At 35.7% G+C, this 23,181-nt stretch overlaps 3 protein-coding genes across 4 annotated transcripts in view; all 3 read right to left on the reverse strand.

Annotated features, from left to right (window-relative positions):
- Positions 1-23,181, reverse strand: part of LOC134278990 (RNA N6-adenosine-methyltransferase mettl16-like) — a 99,068-nt gene that overhangs the window by 34,914 nt on the left and 40,973 nt on the right. The window lies entirely within an intron of this gene.
- Positions 21-8,813, reverse strand: LOC134278980 (hillarin-like). Its single transcript, XM_062761290.1, has 7 exons — positions 7,986-8,813; positions 5,511-5,627; positions 4,354-4,737; positions 4,083-4,226; positions 3,859-3,941; positions 3,557-3,700; positions 21-1,477 (listed from the first exon to the last, which is right to left on the reverse strand). Exons 1-7 carry the CDS (start codon positions 8,310-8,312, stop codon positions 151-153), a joined length of 2,526 nt encoding a protein of 841 aa, XP_062617274.1. The 5' UTR covers positions 8,313-8,813; the 3' UTR covers positions 21-150.
- Positions 10,464-18,441, reverse strand: LOC134278983 (hillarin-like). 2 transcript variants are annotated; one of them, XM_062761293.1, is made up of 7 exons: positions 17,855-18,441; positions 15,500-15,766; positions 14,681-15,049; positions 14,279-14,410; positions 13,914-13,996; positions 12,418-12,561; positions 10,464-12,025 (listed from the first exon to the last, which is right to left on the reverse strand). In XM_062761293.1, the coding sequence occupies exons 1-7, from the start codon at positions 18,257-18,259 to the stop codon at positions 10,678-10,680; spliced, it is 2,748 nt and encodes a 915-aa protein (XP_062617277.1). In that variant the 5' UTR covers positions 18,260-18,441; the 3' UTR covers positions 10,464-10,677. The 2 variants fall into 2 exon arrangements, with proteins under 2 accessions (XP_062617277.1, XP_062617278.1); XM_062761294.1 differs by lacking the exon at positions 17,855-18,441 and adding an exon at positions 16,044-16,116.

Here is a 23,181-nt window from a genome sequence, read left to right on the forward strand (position 1 = left end):
TTGTACATATCAAGACAACGCTTGTTTTTCAAAACTTTACTTCAAATGTAAAAAACAAAGCTGCCATTATCTTGCGAGGAAATAGCATTGTACATTGCAATGTTTGAAATGCTACAATTATGATTGTCTCTAAAATGGATTTCAACAATGTCACTTAATGTGAAATTCAACAAGTGGCGAGAATCTACATTTTTCTTGTGAGAATTTGGCATATATCTTGGCTTTACATTCTTCAGTTCCAGTGAAGACACTGGCAACCCACATATTGTCAGGCAATCCCCGAAAATGATGCCAGATACTTCCCGCCAAAAGGGCGACTTCTAACGCCTTAGGTGCACAAATCCTGAAGGTCATCCTAGAACCCAGAGGAACGTCACCGACAATAGGTTCTATTAAGGAATTTCCCTGCCAGCGATGACAAGCTCGCGGAAGCGGTCGTTTGTCTTTGGCTGGTTGTTTGCAGTCAATGAGATACCGGAACAGAACTTCGGGCACACTGTTTTCATCCGCTGACACATTTCCTGAACCAAAGACAGATAAGACGTACTTGCCCATGACAGGACACCTGGTCTGAAAAGTGACAGAGTCACGATCTCTTTTAGACAAAAAAGTGTACCTTTGGAAGTCTGAAACATTGCACTGAAAAGGTCCATGATACTGGTAGGTATATGATATAATAATGTTCGCAGGAACTTGGAATCGAAGGAAGACGTCATCATAACTGTAAACAACCAATGGGTCAATATGAGTTAGTGGAGAAATATCTAATTTGGACATCAGTGGAGTCGGACCAAAAAATGGCACCAAAGGGAAGGGGCTTTTGAGATGTTCTCTTCTTTCTCTGCACTTAACTCTAAAAGCGCATGCGCATTGCAGAGAGTCTGAGTTCCAGTCTTCCTTCACGTAAATTGTAAAGTAATATTTCCCAGCTTTTGGAGGCGCAACAGTAAATATTGCTTTATGTCCAATGATTCGAATCATCGCCCGGCCTTCTAACTTATTTGGTGTTAGACTGGAATCCTTCGCCTCAAAAGTATATCCAAACCCGAGCAAATTCGGTATGTTAAACTGGAGGACAACAAGACCTTTATTTGTATACTGTGTGCAATCATAATGATTTGCAAACTTAATTCCATGGTTAAAGAATGGAGATTTCACAACTGGCAGGTTGATGAATTCTGTCAGAGTCACAGGACATTCAAGAAGCTGCCATTTTGGATTGTCTGGAAAGTGTTGATAAATATGATCCTCTGGGTCTGTGATGAAGTAGAACTCGTCAGAGCGGTAGTAAAACATGGAGTTCTTGGTACACTTTACGTGTCTTGCTCCCCAATTACAGTTAATAAAGCACCAGGACCCCTCGAGAAACACGGCCGTCCAGGAATTTCGGAATCTTGGTCCGTCAAATTTCAACCCCGGTTTGTAGCCAGCACCTTTGGAGTATCCTTTGATGATCTCACAGTAAAGACCAGCATAACTGTAATTTAAAAGTTTGTTATATAGAATATATTTGAAAACAAAAAAACACCTGTATAAAGGTCTTACTCCACTTATGTTGAACTCGCTTATTTTGAAATTCCGCTTATATTGAAATAAAAATAAATCCCCAGTTTTTGACTCTCATATTCTTTGCATTAAAATGACGGTTATATTGAAATCGGCTATATTGAAATTACGCTTATATTAACTGATGCCCCCATATAAAAGTTGTTTTCATAACGGTTATAATAAGTACTTGGCGGCTGTCATTAATGTTTTGACCAGTTGGTATAAAAGGTGTGAATAATTAAGTTTTAGCTTATGTGTTTTTATACTGTATGCTCTTACGAAATGAAATTATTCACTGCTAAATTCTTTTTCCATGTATATAATACGGAAGTATTTAAGCTAAAGGCAATATAGTAACCCCCAAAGATCTAGAAAAACTTAACTTTCAAATTGAATATGTATGTTAATGGCTAATTATAAACCTTAATTCGAAATAGCTAATAGATCAACCCGAGTACACTTACGATGAAATACATGCAGCGTTCAGCAGTATTCAACAGTTTGACATCGGTGTTTTTTCTCCAAAATGTAAATAAATGCGAGGAATAATAATTTGAAGATTGTCTTTCAAAGAAACAATTTTATTTAAACTTTCAAGAGAGACTGTTATAGGTAAACGATGAGACAAAATTAATTTGTTCGGGTTTGTTCTTTATTTTAAGATCGGAATTGAACTTTTAATTAAAAAAAAAATGGCCTTATCGATTTCGCTTATATTTTACGGATATATTGAAATAAAATGGTCTGAATTTCAATATACGGAGTAGGCTGTATATATATAAGATGACTTCAACACGTGTATGCCTATTTTTGTAAAACTAGAGGTATCTTTTTTTCCGTTTTTTTCAAAGAGGAAATTTCGTTTTCAAAGTTTAAAGAGAGATTTTCCAGAAATTCATAAATAGAAATACCTTTTGATGCATTTTATTTTAAAATGGTCTTATACATTATATATAAGAGATAATTGTATTATAGCGCTCGCTATTTCACAAAGAAATATCTCACTAAGAAAGAAATTCCTTACAACAATGAATTAATATAACCATATTAACATTCGAGAGATATCTCTTATATAATACTCTTTTTATGTCAGAGTTATATCTTTTTCACAAAGAGATACCGATATCTCTTTAGATTAGTGTAATTTCTTGTTTTGTGCATAAAAAGGTTTCTATAAATACAAAACAAGAAAACAGGTGACTAATATTCCATGTTAATTTGGTGGAGTTATTCTGATATGCCATTAATTCCGAGTTAACAACGGCTTTAAATCAATATGCCGGAATATAGGGAACAAAGCTGCATCAAATTGTCGGAAACGTATCTTGACGAACTGTCATCACACCGTCTGGCCTCGGTAGAAAAGCCCTATTAAGGTTGTCATATTTGTTTTTAATCTTTTGACCAGCGTCACCGTGAGGACCCTAATGGCATCAGTGCTATCAAATGACAGGATATCTATTGATTCAGTTGCACTCAGCTTCTGAACATCATTCCGCTTTGAAAAAATAGTCCTTCGCAGAATGATTATTATCAAGTCGTTGTTTTACACGAGTTTCATTTGTCTAAAGTTTTGTGGATGTACACGAGTTGCATTTGTTTGTTTTCAACACACAGTTTTAATTTTGCAATTATTTTAAAGCGTAATTTGAAAGACTGACAGTATCATTTCAAAAGTCAGAATTTACAATAATACCAAGAATAGTTCATATTTCTTTTTCTCTGTTTAATGTTTATAATTCCCCTGTAATCGAAGATTCGAGGATATATAGTTTTTGTCCTCTCCGTCTGCGTGTCTGTTTGTCTATTTATCTGTTTAATTGATGCAGAATTTAAATTTGCCCATAACTTTTGAGTGGGTGGGGCTATGGCTTTCATATTTCACAGGTGTACTGTATTCCTTGTGACAAGACCTTTCGTTGGGTACCACCAAATTTGACCTCTTAACCCTTGGCCTTCTAGTAAGACCCACTTTCCAAATAATTCTGATATCATTAGTATGGGATACCTGCAGAGTCTTTTGAAGAGATCGTGGTAACTTTCCGTGCCTTGTTTGATTCCACGGAGAATACCGAGAGGTGACTCGGAGCTCACTGCTTCGTCAATCTCGATCGTGTTCAGATCCTTAAGGCAAATCCATCGAAATATAGCCCTAAAAAAATCATTGTTTGGAATCAAGCATCATCTTTTTTGGAAAGATTGGAAAAATTCACATAAAAGTTTCCAACTTTATCTTCATGACGCTTAGGGTTAACAAAACCAAGTGCATAAGTTTATTTGTAACAAACCAAACTCCAAGTGGACACTTACCTGGCTTTCTCCAAATCACTTGTACAGTCTTGCATAAGATTTTTAACCAAGTCCGTAAAGGAAGAATAATCGGTTTTGGCAATCTGGAGAAAGAAAATTTTAAAGATGTTTCGAAGATGTGTGAAAGAAATTTTAACGTTTATAACTGTCAGTAGAATATATTTGAATATATAAAAAATCATTCAACAGAAATATTTGCTAAATAGGAAGATCAGTTATCTTACAATCAGCACTTTTTCGTCGATGTGTTCTAGTTCTCCTGGATTTTTAAACAAAGCGGATCTCCTGAACTCCGGCGGAGCTATCGGAGGAGGGCGACAGAGGTTCACGGAGGGAGACGAACTGCAATCCGAATCCGACGAGGACAGCTAGAAATGAAGAGGTAATTATTATCACCATCTTGTACAAAGTATGAGGAATTTGAGTTTGGGAAATGGTAGCAGTGTCAAAATGTGTTTGATCAAATGCTTATTCTTTTATCATGTTTTTTATTACCTCACTCAGACAAAGTTTTTCTGCAATAAGGAACAGCATTTCTTGGCTGTGCTTTTCTATCATCTGACTAACTCGTATTTTCTCCTCCTCACTTAGTTTTTCAACTAAGTTCTTTAATTTTTCCTCCCGTTTCCGTTTATAAACTTCTTCAATTTTTTGGGATTCTTTTTCAAAGCCTGTTTTATTTGACTTTTCAATTTTCTTTTCAAAGTTTGTCACAAGGTCTTTGACAAATTTCTCCTTCTCCAGCTTTATTTCGGATTCCAGAGAGTTGATCCGTTTTCTTCTCTCTAGTGTCATCTGGCTGTAGAGCCGATCTTCTTCCTCTTGTTGTCGCCTCTCCAGTTCAGTTTGTGCAACAAACACACCAAGACTTTCAAAATCCTGAAATAGAATTTGAAAATTCTTGAACCTTTATCAATTTTTAATTGGGATGGGGGTGGGGGTGGGGGTTGATTATGATTTCATTTCTATTTACACGTGTATTGATAGCAATACTAGTAACCAAAGATGAAAAAAAAATCTATTCATTTTTTTTTTTTTTTTGGTTCATTTGTCTCTAAAGATGGGTGATTAGCATATTTTTCTTTTTTGGATTTAAAAACAGAGTAAAGGATTTATCTTAACTCTCCTGTGATTTCTTTTTAACGTACTCATTTGAATTTCATGAATTCCGGAAAATTCAATAAAATAAAGGAATATTCAATCTTTTAAAGTTGACATTGAAAGACAATCGTAAAGATTATTTAATTTAACACACAGCTGCATATTTTAAAGTTAGTCTAAGGAACTATTATTTATACTTAGCAGGCCGAAAATAGGATCAGAAATACCAAATCTTCGCCATCTTGGTGTTGTAACACGTCACCAAGACAGTGTAATTACAACGTAATCAGTTTTATCCCCAAACGATCTGACATATGGCACAAGATAAAAGTCTTTTAAGAAAACCGACTTGTCTTTGCTCCAAGACTTTTAATGAATAAGAATTATAGGCAATTGCAACGTTGTAGTCTTGGGAGCCATTATTAAGCGATATCAAACGAAAAAATCTGTTAAGATACAATTCATCAGCGAAAAACCGCCAGTTTGATGAAATTGAGTTTGTGTAATCAGCCACGTAATTTTTTGCTTCTTTAGAGACAAAAGGAAAATACTTGATAGGTTCCGAATGAAGTCCGTAGCTTCTTCTGAAGGTTCAACTCTCGTTGGTGGGAAAATTCGAGAGCATTGGCGTCATACTGCCACCCTGGGTTAAATGTGCTTCCTCGGATCTACAAGAAGTTAAAATTTGTTTTAAAAATGATATTTCTGCTAAAATAACTTATACAAGATCTATGATATACATGTTTCTACATATGAGAACTTTAGTTTGTGAAAGGTCTTGGATACATCTTTGTATCTAGCTGATGAAACGTGTTACCGAAATTAATGTGCTTAATATCCCCTTGAGGAGAGTATAGATCTCCTATAATTACATTATCTGAGAGTAAAGAAAAATTAATTAGTATTGGTATGTGGACTTTCTCTATTGCATCTTGATATTCATGAAAACCCGTATAAATAAACTAATTTTCTAATATAGCTTTTATTATCGCTCACAACAAAATCTCCTATCAGATTACAGTTTTATGCTCAATTGAAGTGCACTGAAAATGCAATTATTAAACCCGATACATCCCATTATTTATGTTCATGAACACAGCTGTTCTCACCATCTAAAAACAATGAAATACAATACAGATTGATATTTTTTTAGTATTGTCAATATCATTGCAATAAACATCTGACTATGAGCCTTATCACTGAACATTGCAAAAAAGTTTTGAAAATGACAACAATTCAAAAACTTTTGTTTTTGTCCTAAGGATTGGGGACTCATTTTTCCTTACATCTATTGATCACAGCAGTTTATTAGAAATGAGTCATGTACGAATCCTTTCAGGATCCAATAACATTCCGAAAGGCCATAAGGCCATCACGTACTCATTTTAATTAACGAGTACACCTTGTCGCACGGTACATTACGATCGTGCAATCTCAGCCGGCTTGGTGACTCGATGACCAAAACCAGAAGCCAGGGGACATCATTAAGGGGGGCAACAGCCGGATTTTATCCGAGGACACAGGATTTTTTTGTCGTGATTAAAGCGTGCATCAAAGATAACCATTACATTTCGATTTATTGGCAGATGTATCTCGCGTGTGGATTAAAGAGTGTTTGTAAAGGGTTGATATGAACGATGTGGATACAATCAAAGATTGATGAGCCGTATATTTGATCAACATGTGAATAGCATTAAAACATTGAATATGACAAAAGAGTAACAAATGATAACCAAGGCGCTTTTCCGGGAAATGAAATGAGTTGAATTCCAAGGACATCGCTGTCATTTATTTTTATACAAAGAACTTTATATACATGCGTGTATATGTCAGAATAATTTTATTTTTTGCGAATTGCTTGAAGTTAACATTAATTTGGAATACAAAATTAAGATATTTGCATTACTCGATCCTTATGGTCAAAAAGATGAAACAAAAACACACAGTGTTGAAGATCCGGCAAAAGGCGCTGGATTTTTGTGTTACAGGAAATCTGTCTTCTTTGCAAAATTATTTTCTGTAAGCAGTTTTCTGTTCATATATTGTTTTGGTCATTCTGTATACATGTAGGTAGTTCAGATTACCGGTGTACCAGTGAATTTCCAATATTGACACAAAATATGAGATAAGTGATTGATAGAACCAACGAATTACGAATCCACATAACGTCAGTTTTAATGGAAGAAAAATTACTAGTCCTGCGTAACAAATTATTTTCCAAATAAAATATACATTTATAAATACACAAATTCACTAACAATGTTACTTTAAAAAAAAAGATTATCTCGTTTTTATTGATGAAATGTTTATTACCCCCTAGAATCTTCTGCGCTACGTATTAGTGCCACAGCATCTTTGGTTTGTTTGCTATAGTTCTGTAAGAATTCTTTATTGCATACTTAATTAATGCATTAAATCATACCTAAACTGAAACGAATAACATAGCTCCCTCGTGGTTTGCAGAAGAAGCATATAACACAATTTATTACTTTAACCAACTTTCTGTCAGTGTAATTTCCGAAAGATTTCACCAAAATCTACCGAAATGGCAGAAAATTTGATTGCAGACGGAATTTTTTTCTTGCATGATCTCTCTACGCCTGTTACCGCAAATCAAAACGTCTATGCACGTTGATGCGTTGATATTAAAGTTGAAATGAAAACAGAAAGCGCATGATGTAACTGGCAGGATTTCATGTGATTTTGTGTGGTGCTATCTGAAGAACTCTGCTTGCTCGTAAATTACTTTTAACTGTCATATTTTAAAAAAAATGTTGCCAGCAAGACATCTGTACATATGACTTCTACTAAACAAAATGATGAAAGGATCGGTGAAAATAAACTTTTGATGATGTAAAAAAGAATACCTCGAGATGTCTTTATTGAAACCTATTTGACAAGTTTTATCAATAAATTTATTAGATTTGAAGAACAAAATATTGTTGGTAAAATCTGATTTTGATGAAAAATACTTTATAAGCTCTTTACTTCATGTACTTTCAATACCGACTATAGCTTTATCTTACTTGTTCATTAAGTTGAACGCCCAGTTTGGGTGCATTGAGGGCGGACTGGATGCCCATAGCGTCCTTGTTGATGATGCCCACAATTTTGGGCAGATGCCCATGACAATAAACGTCGGCTGGCTGTCCATCCTGCTGCCATCTGAACGTACGTAATGTCAATTGTAATCCACATACCCTGCAACGGAAGCAACGGCGATGGAATAGTACACCAACGTCCACTCGTTCAACGGGGTACACTCGCTTCTGACACCGATAGCAGGTGTCCTTATTTTGGGAGGAATAAAACCCGTCCCCCTCATCCGAATCGCTGGAATACTGGTCGTCCATCTTCTTACCTAGACGTTGCTTACATTAATAATGCATATTATTCAAGGCATAGGGGTGCAATAAAAGATGTTCCATGCTGGTGAAAAGTTATCCAGATCTCTCTGCGCTACATCTTAAAATTTGTGATGAAAAAGAAAACAACATGTTTCTCATTAGGAAAAAACACAGATGCGTTGTATGTAAATGCCCGTGTCTTAGTCATTGATGAAGAAATGCCGATAGTATTTAATCGATACACATCCTGATCCATCACCGGTAATGTCAAAATACAGGTAACTTGTACAGCAGATCGGCTATATAATTAACACAACGCTTAATGCTTTACTCAGTGAATGAAACTAGACATTATTTCATCAATAAATCACTTGGTCTCAAATTCTTTGCCCTGTGCCCAAAGGCCTTTGCAGAGCAAGGGTAGTTATACAACCCTTCTACCTACAATTTCAATACAAGTCAGGGGTATCGTTACAAACATATCGAATACGCCCTCGCTTTTCTAATCTTGTTCCAGAAATGTATCGATTGATCCTAGTTGATGATCTCATGGACTCGTCAGTTTTAGAGCCTTTGTGTTTGACAGTCAACCACCATATCCTTTGTTTCACATTAGCAATGGACAGGTGCTCGTGGTGATGCATAACGAAGTTTTTTTTTTAAATGATGTCATTTTTTAGCCATTAAAATTGTTGTGTATAAATTATTGATAATTTCACCAGAAGATATTAACCTGAATTATTTTTCTCAAGAAATTGGACAGATTGTACCTGGATAATTTTTTACACTGATTACTAAAAGGCAGAAAATAACATATGGTAAAGCACGAGAAAAGTTGCCACTCAAGGAGGAAAAAGTAAAGTGCTTGTCGAAGAAAATCTTTGAAAATAAGCCCAAAGCAATAATAATTCATCATTTCTGTTTTATCAGTAATATCAAAGAAACGTTATTAGAAATATTTTCATATCTTAATTATCCTCGAATTCTCCATCTTGTGCATAACTTCAAACCCCTAAAGTATAGTTCAAAAAAATATTACGAATGCAAATGCGCGTGTATAATAATACTGGAATGCAAGAACGTTTCTGTCTTTTCAAATGCATTCTTTTCTAATATTTCTGGCACATTTTGATGAGTTGTACAAACTTACTGTGTATGGGGGAGGTTTTTATTGTTAGTGTGCGGATTATGTGTTAAATTAGCATTATGGCACACTCCCTGTCAGGGACTTGTAAAGTTCCCTTTGATGCCTAATCTCACGCTGTCGTCTGCTTATGAAACAGATCACTTCTTTAATTCAGCACACGTTTTGAAGGAGGAATATGAATAAAGACAGATGAAACACGATTGCCGATGAAACTGTAAAATGAATGCCCCTCGTCTTAAAAGAAGAAAGCATGATTCTATCGTTTAGGCAACTGATTTAAGATTTTGCAATCGAATGAACAAAAACGTATTAAAATGAAGCTGGTAATTTTTTTAATTAAAAAGCGTATACATTTATTGAAATAAGATGTGTTTATGAAATACTTATACCCCACATGGCAAATTTTGGCGAAAGTTTTACTTTCTCAAATGAAATTCAACCTTCAAGGTCAATGTAAAAGATTAAAAATGTTGGTGCCCAAAGAATGGACTTGTCTCGATTATTATACCCGTAAAATATGAAAGCCTAAGCATCAATCATTCAAAACGTTTTTGGCCATGTCTAAACTTTTTTTAAAACATGGTTAAATATCAAGGTCAGTGTCTAATCAATGACACACAGAACAAGGCACTGTCATAAGAAATGTACATGTGAAATATTAAAGCCCTAGCACCAACTGTTCTAAAGTTACGGCCAAGGTAAACATAAGGTTTTCAAATGCATGTCATAGTCAGAGGTCAAGGTCAAAGTTGTTGGTATATCTATGCAAAGATCGTGTCACAAGGTGTACATCTGTGAAATATACATAAATGCCATTGTACTCACTATTCAAATGTAATTTTTGTTAAAAACAGGTTAAAATTCAAAGGTCTCGGTCAAAAGTTATGGACGATGTTAAAGTTTTAGCATTAAAAACAGACAAAAGGACAAGACAGAAACTATATAAACCCCCCGAATCTTACATTAGGGGTTCATTAAAATTATAAACTTCATTCACTCATTATTGGCTATAATGATTTATTTCAAACGTAATTCAAACTTTCAGCACTCATACAATCAAGCACTTACTAATGAGACATTGATATGACTAAAGACCAGAGTATAACACACAACAAATCATACTTTATGAAAATGAATTAACAAAATCACAACAACTAGCAAATAAATAGTCATTATATAAATGCACATAAATAAAATATTTTGCCCAGTAATATAAGCCCCAAGTTATATTTCTGTTTCAGCATCCTCGATCAGTTCGTAATCTAACAGATGAGAGAAAGTGGACGCATCGCGATCTACCGAGAACCTGGCATAAATCTTCGCGGTTCCCGGGTTTTTCCCTGTGTTAATATTACCCTCCCAAGTGAATCCCAACTTCCGCTTCAGGTGATGCCAGATATCCCCGATGACGAGGAAAACCTCGACAGCCTGTGGGACATCCAGTCGAAAGGAATAGCGTTTATTTGTCATGAGGTCCCCATACACCGGTTCATGTAGGGTGCACCTCTGCCATTTGTGGAATGTCTTGGGAAAAACATTTGTTGCTTGGTTTGCTTGTTGACAAATAACCAAATATCTGTATGCACAGTCTAATGTTTCATTGTTCTCATCGGCTGCGTATAAAGAAAAGATGTAATATCCTTCCTTTGGACACCTGACCATATAGGTTGCTCCTGTTTCGGTCCGCGAGCGCAAGAATACATAGCGATCTATGTCTGAAACGGACCCATCACTAGCATCAAAGTATTGAAAGGTATGCGTAATTTTGATCTCTTTTGAAAGTTTAAAACTGATGTCTAAGGATTCCCCATTGGACACGATTAAAGGGTCAATCTGATTGCTAGTTTCTATGTTTAGACTCTCCATAATGGGCGTTGGACCGTAGAATGGCACAGGGGGGTAGGGCGGAGAGGGAGCTCCCATGATCTCCGTACAATTTATTAAAAATGACGCTGCACTTTCAAGACAGTCTGAATGCCAGTAGTCTCCTGTGTAAATTGAAAAATAATAAAGTCCCTTTTTTGGCAAGTTAATTGTAAATATGGCTTCATTTTTCACGTGACGAAGGAGAACGCGACCCTCAAGAGATCTGGCATCAACAGATTTATCGTAAGACTCTAATACGTGACCAAATCCTAAAATCTTGTACGAAATCAGACGAATTTCAACCATTCCGGAATCTGTTGTTAATGTTGCGCCGTAATTGGAATAAAACCGTAGTCCGTAATTGAAAAATGGTGATTTTACGACAGGCAAATTAAGGAACTCTGAGAAAGGCAATGGTATGTCAATTAGTTGCCACTGTGAGTCATCGGGGTAGTGCTGGTAAATATGATCTTCGGGGTCTGTCAAAAAGTAGAACTCGTCATATTTATAGAAGATTTCCGGTAGGTCATCTTTGTGTCCGGTCACGTGACGAGCCGCCCATGTGCAGTTGACGAGGCGCCAATTTCCGTCTATAGATACCGCTGTCCAGGAATTTCGAAATGAGGTTCCATCCATTCGCATTCCAGGTTTGTATCCTGCTCCTTTAGAGTAACCTAGGATTATTTCACAGTGAAGACCGGCATAGCTGGAAAACAATTAGGAAAATTATATTCACAAAGACTTCACGACTTGAATTTCATGAACAATGTTTAAAACATATTTACTGAAAATGTGTTGTTTGCTTAACCAACAATCAATTTTTAATCAACTAAAACCTTTTAAAAACAGTTTGGATTATCTTATGCATGTAGACATTTACATCATAAACTACGCTTGTTGACAACCATGCATCCAATACACCTGAGGGTGAATTTTAATTTTGGCATAAATTATTCTTCAATGTCAATAGATAAGCACTGTTATTGAGTATGCTGTAAGTCGATGTTTTGCAGATTTTAATACGGTTTTTTACAAACAACACAGTTCAGCATATGTTTTCTACACATCAATTTCTGGTGCTGATTATGTATGACGTACTTGCAGAGCTTTTTGAAGAGTTGGTGGTAGGTCTCTTTTCCCGTCCTCACCCCTCGTAGTAGGGAGGCCGTGGAATTAGGTCGTACTATCTCCTTCACATTATGTTTACCTAAATCTTTTGCAATTACCCATCGGAAAATTACCCTGTAAAAGTTAAAAGTTACTCAATTTTTTTTTGTAATTAATATAAAATAATAAAGTGAAGTCTTTTTAAGAAAGGAGTAATTAAGTCCTTTATTCACCTGTCTACGGAGAAAAGAAATGTTCTCTTTGATCAATAATAATTTTCAACAATGCACGGCGTAATTATTTCCTTCTTTTAACGGAAAATGGCAAATGTCTGGAAAATTGTCCACATGTGCACGTAAAATATTTCAATAAAGTTGGCAAAGCTTGAAGAGAAAAAAGAACCAGAAAATTGGATGGCACTGCGGGTGTAAATAACTAAATGATTCATAGAGTAGAAAAAAAGGAAACAAACTTCCATTAATAATTAATGAACTTTTTCCTGTTTTTTCAATGCTAACCAAACAATAAATACGAGCGTACACACAGAGGACATGGGAATTACGAATTAGTACATGAAAACTCGAGGAATCTCAACTACAGTATATAATACAATAAAATGTTACTAAATAAACACAACCGTCCTTTGGTAAGCACCAGTTTATTTTTCACATATCAATTAATTAAGGTCTTTACATCTAGCAAGGCTGGGGAATGACTATTTATGATGTTTATGACCCAGACTTAAACAATTCCGAAAGTTTAGAGCGTTTCACACATTCCTTTGAAACCCAACACCTTTTGGGGATGACGTGGGACCGTGCAGAAGATATCTGGAGTTGTCGTGAATATCTCTGAATTTGACATTCAGGTTCTCAAGGGATCGAGAAAGATGAGCGCTGATCCATATCGATTTATAAATACGGATTATGACCAATAAATTTATTCATCTCTCTGTTCACTTGTTAGGCTTCATACACAGCGAACAAAGAACCACAAATTCTAAACTTAATATTATGTATACATTTTATTCTTCATTAACATTACGGTAAAATCAATAGGATTACCAGCACAGACGACTATTATATTAATTACTGTGAAATCACTTATTTTCATGTGGGTTTAATTTTAGTAGTTTTTAAGCTATGAAGAGACCCACGAATTTATGTCCACCACGAACTGCAATTTTTATATAACTTCTGAGCAATTCTTCAACCACAAAATCAAATCCCCATGCCATTATATTTTCCTCAAACACGAAAATATGACCCCTTCAAAATATGTGATTTTACAGAATTCTTGGAGATTAAATAAATTTTATCAATTGTGTCATTTTCTCCTGAAGTGACTTAAATACAACATCATACATGTATAATTTTGAATTTATTCGCGCTTTTCATCTTTTGTGGACATTGATGTTTTCTTCCCTATTATCAGTTTTGTAAAATACCTGTATATTTAGTTCAATTTTTAAATACCTAGTAACTCACCTGACTTTCTCCAGTTCTGTTTGACAGTCTCTTGTCAGCTCCTTCACCAGATTTGTAAAGCTGTTATAGTCCTTGTTGGTTAACTAGAAAATAAGTAAATAATTTCAATATTTGCATGTATAAACTTTACTACAGTATGAGAAGTTTTCAATTGCATCACAAAAGTCAATTTATAGCATAAAATTTTGGAAATGGTATTGTTCTTTCAGAAGTAAACCAGTTCTTACTTCACATATATACATGTATATATCATACAGACAAGGCATAAAAGTATATGAACAAGAAATATCTAAATACTGTGACATCCTATATCACTTTATATAGTGACAAAATTTTTAGGCCTTTTTTTTTTTTTTTTTACCAACCTCTATGGCTCTCTCGTCCAGCTTCCTGAAGACCTCTGGGGATTTGTAAAGGTCAGCTTTTTTTGTCTCAGGTGGAATAACAGGAGGTCTCATGGAATGATCAAATATTGCGCTTCTGTCAACTTCCCTATCCTGCCAAAAAAGTTGAATACCCTACGTCAATAAGTAGCAAATGCTCCAAAATCATCGTTTACAGATTTTTAAGACAAACTTTTTTTTTAATTGTAGAAGTGAATTTAGTTTTGTGAAAATGAATATCGCTTCCATAACCTAACAGACTTCTCTAAACACTAACTTCACAAAAATAAAGCAGAATTTTGAATTTGTCATTCTTGTGACTGTTTTACAGATATTTGTCGATTTAAACCTAGTACATTACTAATTTGATATTTTCGTTGCTACCTTTTTTGCTATCAACAGCAGTATTTCCTGTCCGTGACGATCTAACATTTTTGCTGTTCTTGTTTTCTCCTCAGTTGCAATTTTTTCCATCATAACTTTTAACTTGTCTTCGCGCATGCGCCGGAAATGATCTTCGATTCTTTCTCTTTCTGCCATGAGATTCGGAGTAGAGCCCGACATTGACATGTGCTCAAAGCTACTGAGAAGGTCTGCAGCAGCCCTGTCTTTCTCCACAGCGATGCTGTCGTCAAGTTTTCTCATTTCCTTCTCTCTCTCCTCTAGGAGAAATCTCTGCAATCTTTCCTCTTCTTCACGGTGCCTGGATTCTAGTACCGATTGTGATTCGAACACGCCACTGGTTTCAAAGTCCTTGAAATATAAATAATCTTTTTGAAAACTAAGTAAATCTAATGGGTAAAACATTGAAAAAATCAGTAGATATCCTTTCCCAAGCAATGGTGTTCCGAATAATCTGTTCAACCATTCTCTGTGCACCCTTATCCAAGCCACGTGCAAACGAACAAAGACTTGACCATGTTATATTTTCTTTGGTTTGTTAACAATAAAGCAGAGACTGTTGACCTGGTCAACTTATTACCTCATCATAAGATACGATTGATAGACACTCAGAAACCTGTCGATGGAACCGGGAATATTACTAGCATGTGCAGGCGAACACTTTAATTTACTGAAATGACACAATTTCCATGATTCTATCAAATATTTAGCTAGAAAAGTCTGTCTAGTGTACCTTAAATGCTCCAAGCAAGTTGAAATGATATAAAATAGCTTCTCTTTTATTTGAGCACCTCTACTTACTTGAAAGGACTGAAGCACAGGTCGTGGTCGATGATACCCGGGAGTGGATCCAAAAGAGGCGTTGAAATCTGTCATATTTGGGTTGTAGGAGTGGAAAGTGCTTCCATTCATTGTCCTTGGGGTGACACTAACCATGCTTGACCCAGAAGGACTGTGTCCCATGGGTGTCCCCGTTGGACTTCCCCCTCGCGGGCTGTGGTTACGAGGGCTTGGTACTGGCTTAGGACTAGTCTTCCTTGAGGAACCACCATACTTGATACTATTCAACTAAATGTAATGAAATGATGTTTATTTTTAAATCAATATTTTTATTCTGTGACATCCTCATTAGTGACTGAATGCATTTTTCTTTGAAATGGATGTAAATAGTGAAACAGTTGTGTATGCATCTTCAGATTTTAAATCTGCCTATGTAGTACACCTTGAGTTGTTGACAAAATTATCTCCGATTACAGACACTAAACATTAGATAACCTAAATTTTCTGAATGTTAGTATCCTAGCAATCAAGCTATTCTACATTTTATGTGAATGACCAGTCTTACCTGTTGCATGGCAATAAAGAAGTTAGACAGAACTTTTGCAAGAAGAGAGCGGAAATTAAGGAAATATTATTGTCACGTGACCAGGATATGGATTTTAAAATATGCTGCCTCTATATGTTTATGTCTATATTTTTCTGCTAAATTTATATTTTATAGGGATTTGATAAAACAAGGTATTTGCGTTATTTTCTTGGATAAATATTTCAAATTGTGAATCTGTTAAAGAGATAATGATAAATATTTCACGCTCCAATAACAGCCTCTTATTTTGTAGTTTTGTCAGTTTGTTAGATCTTGACAGTGTACCTAGGTTTAAATACCGTGAGAAACTGTCCGACTTACCTCTAAATCTCAAACTAACCTGTAATTTGAAATAAAAACAACAACTGACCTATCGATGAATTTTTATATTCTATTATTATAGTGTTTTTCTGGTAATATCTGTTTCCTCTCTTCTCTGTGACATTTGGTTACCTTGGGCTATTAACCCTCTACTCCAGTAATAAACACTCTCACTGCATTGGGTCTGCAGTTGACAAAGTGTGTCTATACCCTGGGGCTACTCTACGTTAACTAGAAGGTAACATATTGCATGTCATTACGATGGATTCGGCTCGCTGAACCATGTTTTTATCAGTTTACTACTTTTTCTTCTCTTTAATGACTACAAATTAGTATTACAAAAAATTATAACGCCTTCTTTGTGTTTATTTTCGCCAAAAAATGTCTAGTTAATCCAGTTAGTTCCTAATTCTACATTCGTTACGTTAACATTTTCCGGAACTGTCGATTTGTCAAAATAATACACGATTCAGAACGTTGCTAAATTACCCCTATATTTTGAATACTCAATCGCCTTCATGTGTGGGACATACTACGTGTAATTTTCTCTTAATTTGGTTGTAATTTATTCTGTGTTAATATAGTAGGTCATAAATGACAGATTTTATTACTAAGCAGGAATGCAAGGTTACTGGTACAACAACGATGGAATGCTGTTAAAACAATTCTACGCTATTGTCAGTCATGACGAAAACTTGAAAGTTCAAGACCACATTGTGCATGTTGTAAATTATGAACTTTAAGAACAAAAAGTTCCCTCAAAACAACTATTATGTGAAGCCTTTGTAAAGCATTGTCATTTTATGACGATCATCCACATAAACATACATGCTTGAATCACTGACAAATCTATTTTCTTTCAGGTAAACAAGCTATCTCATGTCGCTTTGTGTTTTATGACTGATCTGAGCTCATGTAAATGTGACTCTGTGTACTCATAAAACCAAATATAGCTTTGCTGTCACTTTTTAAATATTTCAAGCACTCCTCAAACCCTTTTAGAGATAGAACATCGTCATTGAATGAGAACAGCTATATACTATAATATATAGATCATTGTTCATAACTAAATAATATAGAGACATAAATAAAATAAAATTATTTATTTCTCAGATAATATTCATAAGAAGAAACCTACTAAATTATTGTTTTATGATCGGAAATAAAGCTGATTCAGGAAGGAAGACAGGAAACTTATATATAAAACATGATAGGTTTAAAAATCTAAATTACCCAGAGGTGTAGGTAAATCACCATACCTGGATAGTGACGTGTAAAATCAATACACCTCATACAATCTGTATAAACAACCTAATTAAATGCCTACTAGACACAAGATGATGTACTGAATAGACAAGAAATATTGAAGTTTGCTCCAACAATGGGTTAGAAAATGAAATGTATTATAATCATATTTATTATCAAAATAAATGGTAGGGATAGGTTTAAGAAAATAAACACTGACATACTTGACTATGTTGTGATATGTTGTCGAGGTCAAGTTCTAGAGGTATACATTCAGACTTGACTTGTCTGAGATTCTTCCCCACGTGTGATTTACAGTAGACCTCTTTATCAGTAGAATCGTTGGCATCATTCCTGTAAAAAGTCTGCATGGTCAGCAACAGACCACAAATACGACACCGGAAGCACTGCCGGTGGAACAGAACGTCCACCCGGACCTGATCCTGGGGGAGGACCCGCCTGTTACACCGGAAACACGGGTCCTGGGAGGCGGGGCGAGGGGCACGTTCGAATTTGAATTCATAGAGAGTAGCACGTTCGTATGTGAAGGAGTAATGGTAGGTCCCATCCTTCTTATGTTGTTCCTTCACGTCGATATGAACAGGTAACTCTCCCTCCGGCTCATCCATTCCGTGGAAACAATGGCGGTTTAGGTGTTGGCAAAGATTCTTGTAACATCCATGAAATATTTTTAACGTACGCCACAACTGTAATCCATTATCTGTTTACAAACTTGAATTATTTTCAACTGTGACCTAGGAATTGCGTTTACGACGCTCAGGTAAAAGGCCCCGATCGAGACTATTGTGTATGACAATCACCAGGTAGGATAACAAATCGTTACATCAAAGGGGCCGAACTCAGGTATGCGTAATGCATCGAATATCGTCTTCGTAGATCGTGTACATAAACAATTACGAGCAAGTACTTGTACACTGTAGCAGATGGTTTTAATTGTTTTATTTTTTAAATGACGAATGCACGTATTATAAGTAAAAGTTCAGCAAACATGTAAAAATTCTAGATAAGGACTGGTAAACAGGCTTAAAACATTGCTGTGACGTCATGCCTTTGTTCTTGCAGTCTAAAAATTTACCTGTAGCCGTCCGATAATAATAATTACCAGTCTGATAATATATTATCGGACGGCAATGATAACAAAATCGGAGGGTATTTAAAAAACAAAAAAAAAAAAGAAAGGAAGAGTGAAATAAAGATTAAATATGTCCAAAACAAAAAAAAAATGCTAGAAAAAAAATTAATGAAAACAATCGCAAAGAAATAAAGTTGCTAAAAAATAGCAAATCCATGAAAAAATCGAGTTTAAACCTTCCAGAAAATTAATAATTCCCACTTTTAAAAAGTGTTTTTGATACACCACTTTGAATAAGCGAATTTAAATCCATTTCTGAGAAGTAATCGGCAAATCTATTAATCTTATAACGATTGTTTCCAGATGGCAGCACTTTTAAAACCTGAGAATTTCCATTATATTAAGTAAAACTCCGGGATGAAAAACCATATTTTTACTTTTATGGTGATGGCAATAATATCACCAAAAAAATTAAATCTGAATCAATGTCAATTTGTGCACAAAATAAATAAAATGTTCCAAAATGAAAAGGAAATCCTTCACCACCGGACCCCTGTCCTGCTGAGCTAAACGACTGCCATTGAATAAATGAATTGAAACAAGATTACTCACTGTATTTACTCTCATTGTCTCATTTCTTTTGTCTAATTATTAGACGGGTAGAAAACAATGGTACCTGAACTCCCATTGTGTTATTATCAGACTCCTCCAGGTAACTTTTGGAAATATAAATGGCAATGTTTTAAGTAAGATATATGCCTCATACTATTCTATATGTAAAATTATCATACAGTTTTCGGCCCTAACGGGCCTCAAACAGTCTGATAATTTTACATATAGAACTGTATTCGGTATATATCCATTATAAAGCTCTATATCCTTGTCACAAGTGACATTGTGTCAATGTTTAATATTAGCTTATTGTACAGGATTTGGTAAGAGTTATCTTTATTTTGGCATTAGGAGTTATGGTTTATTTCATTTACGCACTATTGGTCACTGAGTTGTATTTGTTCTATTTTTATCAACGTATACTCGTCGAACCCGTTTGAGTAGTTTGGTCAGTTATTTATACTGGGTGTTGGCTAATGTGTGTCAGATGAGGTCTGGACGCCGTGAGTTATACTTTACCCATGCTTAGTGATCTTAGGTGTGCCTTTATATAACCCATGCTGTGTGAACTTGGGTGTGTTTTAGCTGTTTCCCCTGCTGTGTGATCTTGGGATTCAGGGATGTTTTGTAGCGGCGTTGAGAGCAAGACCTGGGGGCCGACAGTATGGTTTTTATGTATAAAATGCCACAGCTCAGTAAGTTTTTATACTTTACAATATTTTTGTTGTTATCTTTAAAGAGCAATTTTCTTTGTAAAACTGTAAGCAATATAGCGAGAATATAGATATTTACGCTCTAATTCATTTACTTGTTAAACGGCAAATACATGTTTTCTTTCGTTATTTGTTTGTAAAATCTAGTATATTGAACAGATATGTTTCGAACATTTTATTAGAAAACCCTATGAAAATTGTAGGTGACCAAAATTGTATATTAAGCTTTTGTTCTGGACGGGAGGATTGGTGTACGTGTGAGGCTACTTAGGATATGGTGGACCGGACGGGACACTATGGTGGACAATATAGTGGACCATGCACGTGGTGTGAAGTGTGAATCTGTCCAGTGATGACCATGATTGAACTTTTGGCCGTTTTCATGTTTACTGTACATATGTAGATAAATTTATTGTTAATTTTTATAAATCTTGTTGTTTCTTGGTATACAGGAGGTCTTACAAAATATTATTTATTTTGGTTTGTAAATTCCGATTTAACGAATCCATCACAACTTGAGGTCAGTTGTGACATTTTTGGTGGCAGCGGTGGGATAGACTTCCTGTTACCAAGTATACCTGCATTATTTTCACGTTTTGTAGAAAAGGCTTTAGTTGAAAAAGATTTCTATTGTTTGAATTATTTTTTCCGCAGGTTTTGTACAAACTATTTTTTTTTCATATGCATTTTGTCATTTTCTTATTTTCACATTTGTTGTTTGTTGTTGTGTTGCATATTGTAACCATGGAGTATTTACAATTAGGAGAAAAGTTAGGTTTGCATGGAACTGAGTTACAAGAGTTTGTTGACAGAAAAGAGAGAGAATATTTTGAAAGGATGGAAAGGGCAACAGAGAGAGAAGCGAGAAAGATTGAGAGCGAAATTGAATTAGAAAAACTTAAGAAAGAAACTGAATTGCAAAAATTAAAAGCTGGAGAATTAGCTGTAGGTCCATTAGGTTTTGCTTCTGAATCGCTTGCTAAGTTGCCAAAGTTACCTCCGTTTGATGAATCTAAAGATTGTATTGATTCATATTTACAGAGATTCGAAAGGTTTGCTTCGTGTGCTAAGTGGGAACAGTCTTCATGGGCGATTAATCTTAGTGCTCTCCTGAAAGGTAAAGCTCTTGAGGTGTATTCTAGACTTCCAGTTTCAGAGGCTCTGAATTATGGTACCTTGAAGCAAGCGTTGTTTAGGCGTTTTCAACTGACAGAAGAAGGGTTTCGTATCAAGTTCCGTTCCAGCAGACCAGAACAGGGTGAGAATCCTTCACAATTCTTTGCTAGGCTGAACAATTATGTAGAGAAATGGTTGTCTTTAGCAGATAGTCCTAAAACATATGACGGTCTTAAAGATTTGTGTTTAAGAGAACAGTTTTTAAACAGTTGTAGTAAGCAGCTGGGAATGTATCTTAAAGAAAGACATCCGAAAAACGTAGAAGAAATGTCAAATCTCGCAGACCAATTTATTGAAGCCCATGGTTATACTTCATTCACTAAAGACTTACAAGTTTTTCAGAGGCAACCTTCAAGTATTTCCAGTGTTCAGGGTAACAGCAGTGGATCCTTTCAAAAGCAACAGGCGTACCAAGGATCACCACAGCAAAAGGGTGAGAGAAAATGTTACATCTGTGGGAAAAGTGGTCATTTGGCAAGAAACTGTTTCTCCAAGCAGAAAATTCCTCGTGCAGTACCTACTTCGCACAATACTCAAAAGGCTGCGATGTTACAGAGTCAACATAAATGTGAGTTGAATTTCATAAAATCTAATGACAATTCTAGTTCCAACTTACAGAATTCTGCTGAAGTCAAGACGGACAATGCTATATCGCATAAAAATCAGCCTCACATAGGATCAGCACGCATCCCCCAACATAAACTGTTGCAGTGTTGTGTCACAGATGGACTTGTAAAACTCGCATGTGGACATGTATTACCTGTTATTGGAGGCGTCTGCAAGGTTTGTGAAAAGATGCCCGTTGCTATGGGTTATGTCGGTGAGAACTTTGTTAAAGTATTAAGAGACTCAGGTTGTAGTGGTGTTGTTGTGAAGAGAGATTTGGTTACAGATGATCAGCTGACTGGGCAAGTGCAGAAATGTGTTCTGATAGACGGCACAGTTCGTACAGTAAAGGAGGCTTCCATCTATGTCGACACTCCCTATTTCACAGGTAATATCAATGCTCTATGTATGAAAGAACCTGTTTACGATCTTATTATAGGTAACATCGATGGTGCCAGAAATCAGACGGATCCTGATCCACAGTGGTGTAGAAAAGACGTTAGAGAAGAGTGTAGTCAAGTTCTTCAAGCTGTACAGACAAGTAATCAAAAGAAAAAAGAAGACAAAGGTATGAAAAAGCTAAAAGTTACAGATTTAGTGGATACTGATATGACAATTGATCAGATGAAACAACTTCAGATGGACGATTCTTCCCTGAAAGTGTATCGTGAGCATGCAGCGACTGGCAGAAAGAAGAACATTGATGAAAATATAGAGACATGGTTTAGTGTTGAAAGAGGACTGTTGTACAGGCATTATCATTCAAGAAAGGTTAGTGATGAAAAACTGTATAAACAACTTGTTGTTCCAGAACCTTTGCGACAGAAAGTTATGAAGATTGCGCACGACAGTATCCTAGGCGGACATCTTGGTACAAAGAAGACTCTAGACCGTATCATGTCGAATTTCTATTGGCCTGGAATCCAGGGTGATGTGACGAGATATTGCCAATCATGTGACATATGCCAAAGAACGTTTCCTAAAGGCAAAGTGACGAAGGTTCCGTTGGAGAAAATGCCACTTATTGATACACCATTTGAACGGGTAGCCGTAGATTTGGTAGGTCCGCTTTCTCCAATTACTGACAAAGGCAATAGATATATTTTGACTGTTGTAGATTACAGTACTAGGTATCCAGAGGCGGTTGCATTGAAGAACATCGATACAGAGACGGTGGCAGAAGCGTTGGTAGAGATATTCACCATGTCAATCATATGCTGTATTTCTTCTCGGACTGCACTTCTGACTGCATACGGTATCTGATATGGTCTGTGTGAATCTAGATTTATCACCCCAAAGTATCGCCGAGCAGTCAATTCAAGTCCAATCTGCCTGAGCGAATGCAAATAGC

The sequence above is a fragment of the Saccostrea cucullata genome, unplaced genomic scaffold (assembly GCF_032062105.1).
Source record: "Saccostrea cucullata isolate Sc308-1 unplaced genomic scaffold, CSIRO_AGI_Scuc_v1 ctg755, whole genome shotgun sequence".
NCBI classification, from domain to species: Eukaryota; Metazoa; Mollusca; class Bivalvia; order Ostreida; family Ostreidae; genus Saccostrea; species Saccostrea cuccullata.

Coding starts and splice junctions, on each gene's coding strand:
- LOC134278980 (XM_062761290.1), bottom strand. CDS start 8,312: ATGGACGACCAGTATTCCAGCGATTCGGATGAGGGGGACGGGTTTTAT. Junction 3,942..4,082: donor TCGACGAAAAAGTGCTGATT/GTAAGATAACTG, acceptor TTCTTTCTCCAG/ATTGCCAAAACCGATTATTC. Junction 1,478..3,556: donor CTCTTCAAAAGACTCTGCAG/GTATCCCATACT, acceptor TTTAAATTACAG/TTATGCTGGTCTTTACTGTG.
- LOC134278983 (XM_062761293.1), bottom strand. CDS start 18,259: ATGGATGAGCCGGAGGGAGAGTTACCTGTTCATATCGACGTGAAGGAA. Junction 14,411..14,680: donor TGCTGTTGATAGCAAAAAAG/GTAGCAACGAAA, acceptor CTTTTTTGGCAG/GATAGGGAAGTTGACAGAAG. Junction 12,026..12,417: donor CTCTTCAAAAAGCTCTGCAA/GTACGTCATACA, acceptor ATTGTTTTCCAG/CTATGCCGGTCTTCACTGTG.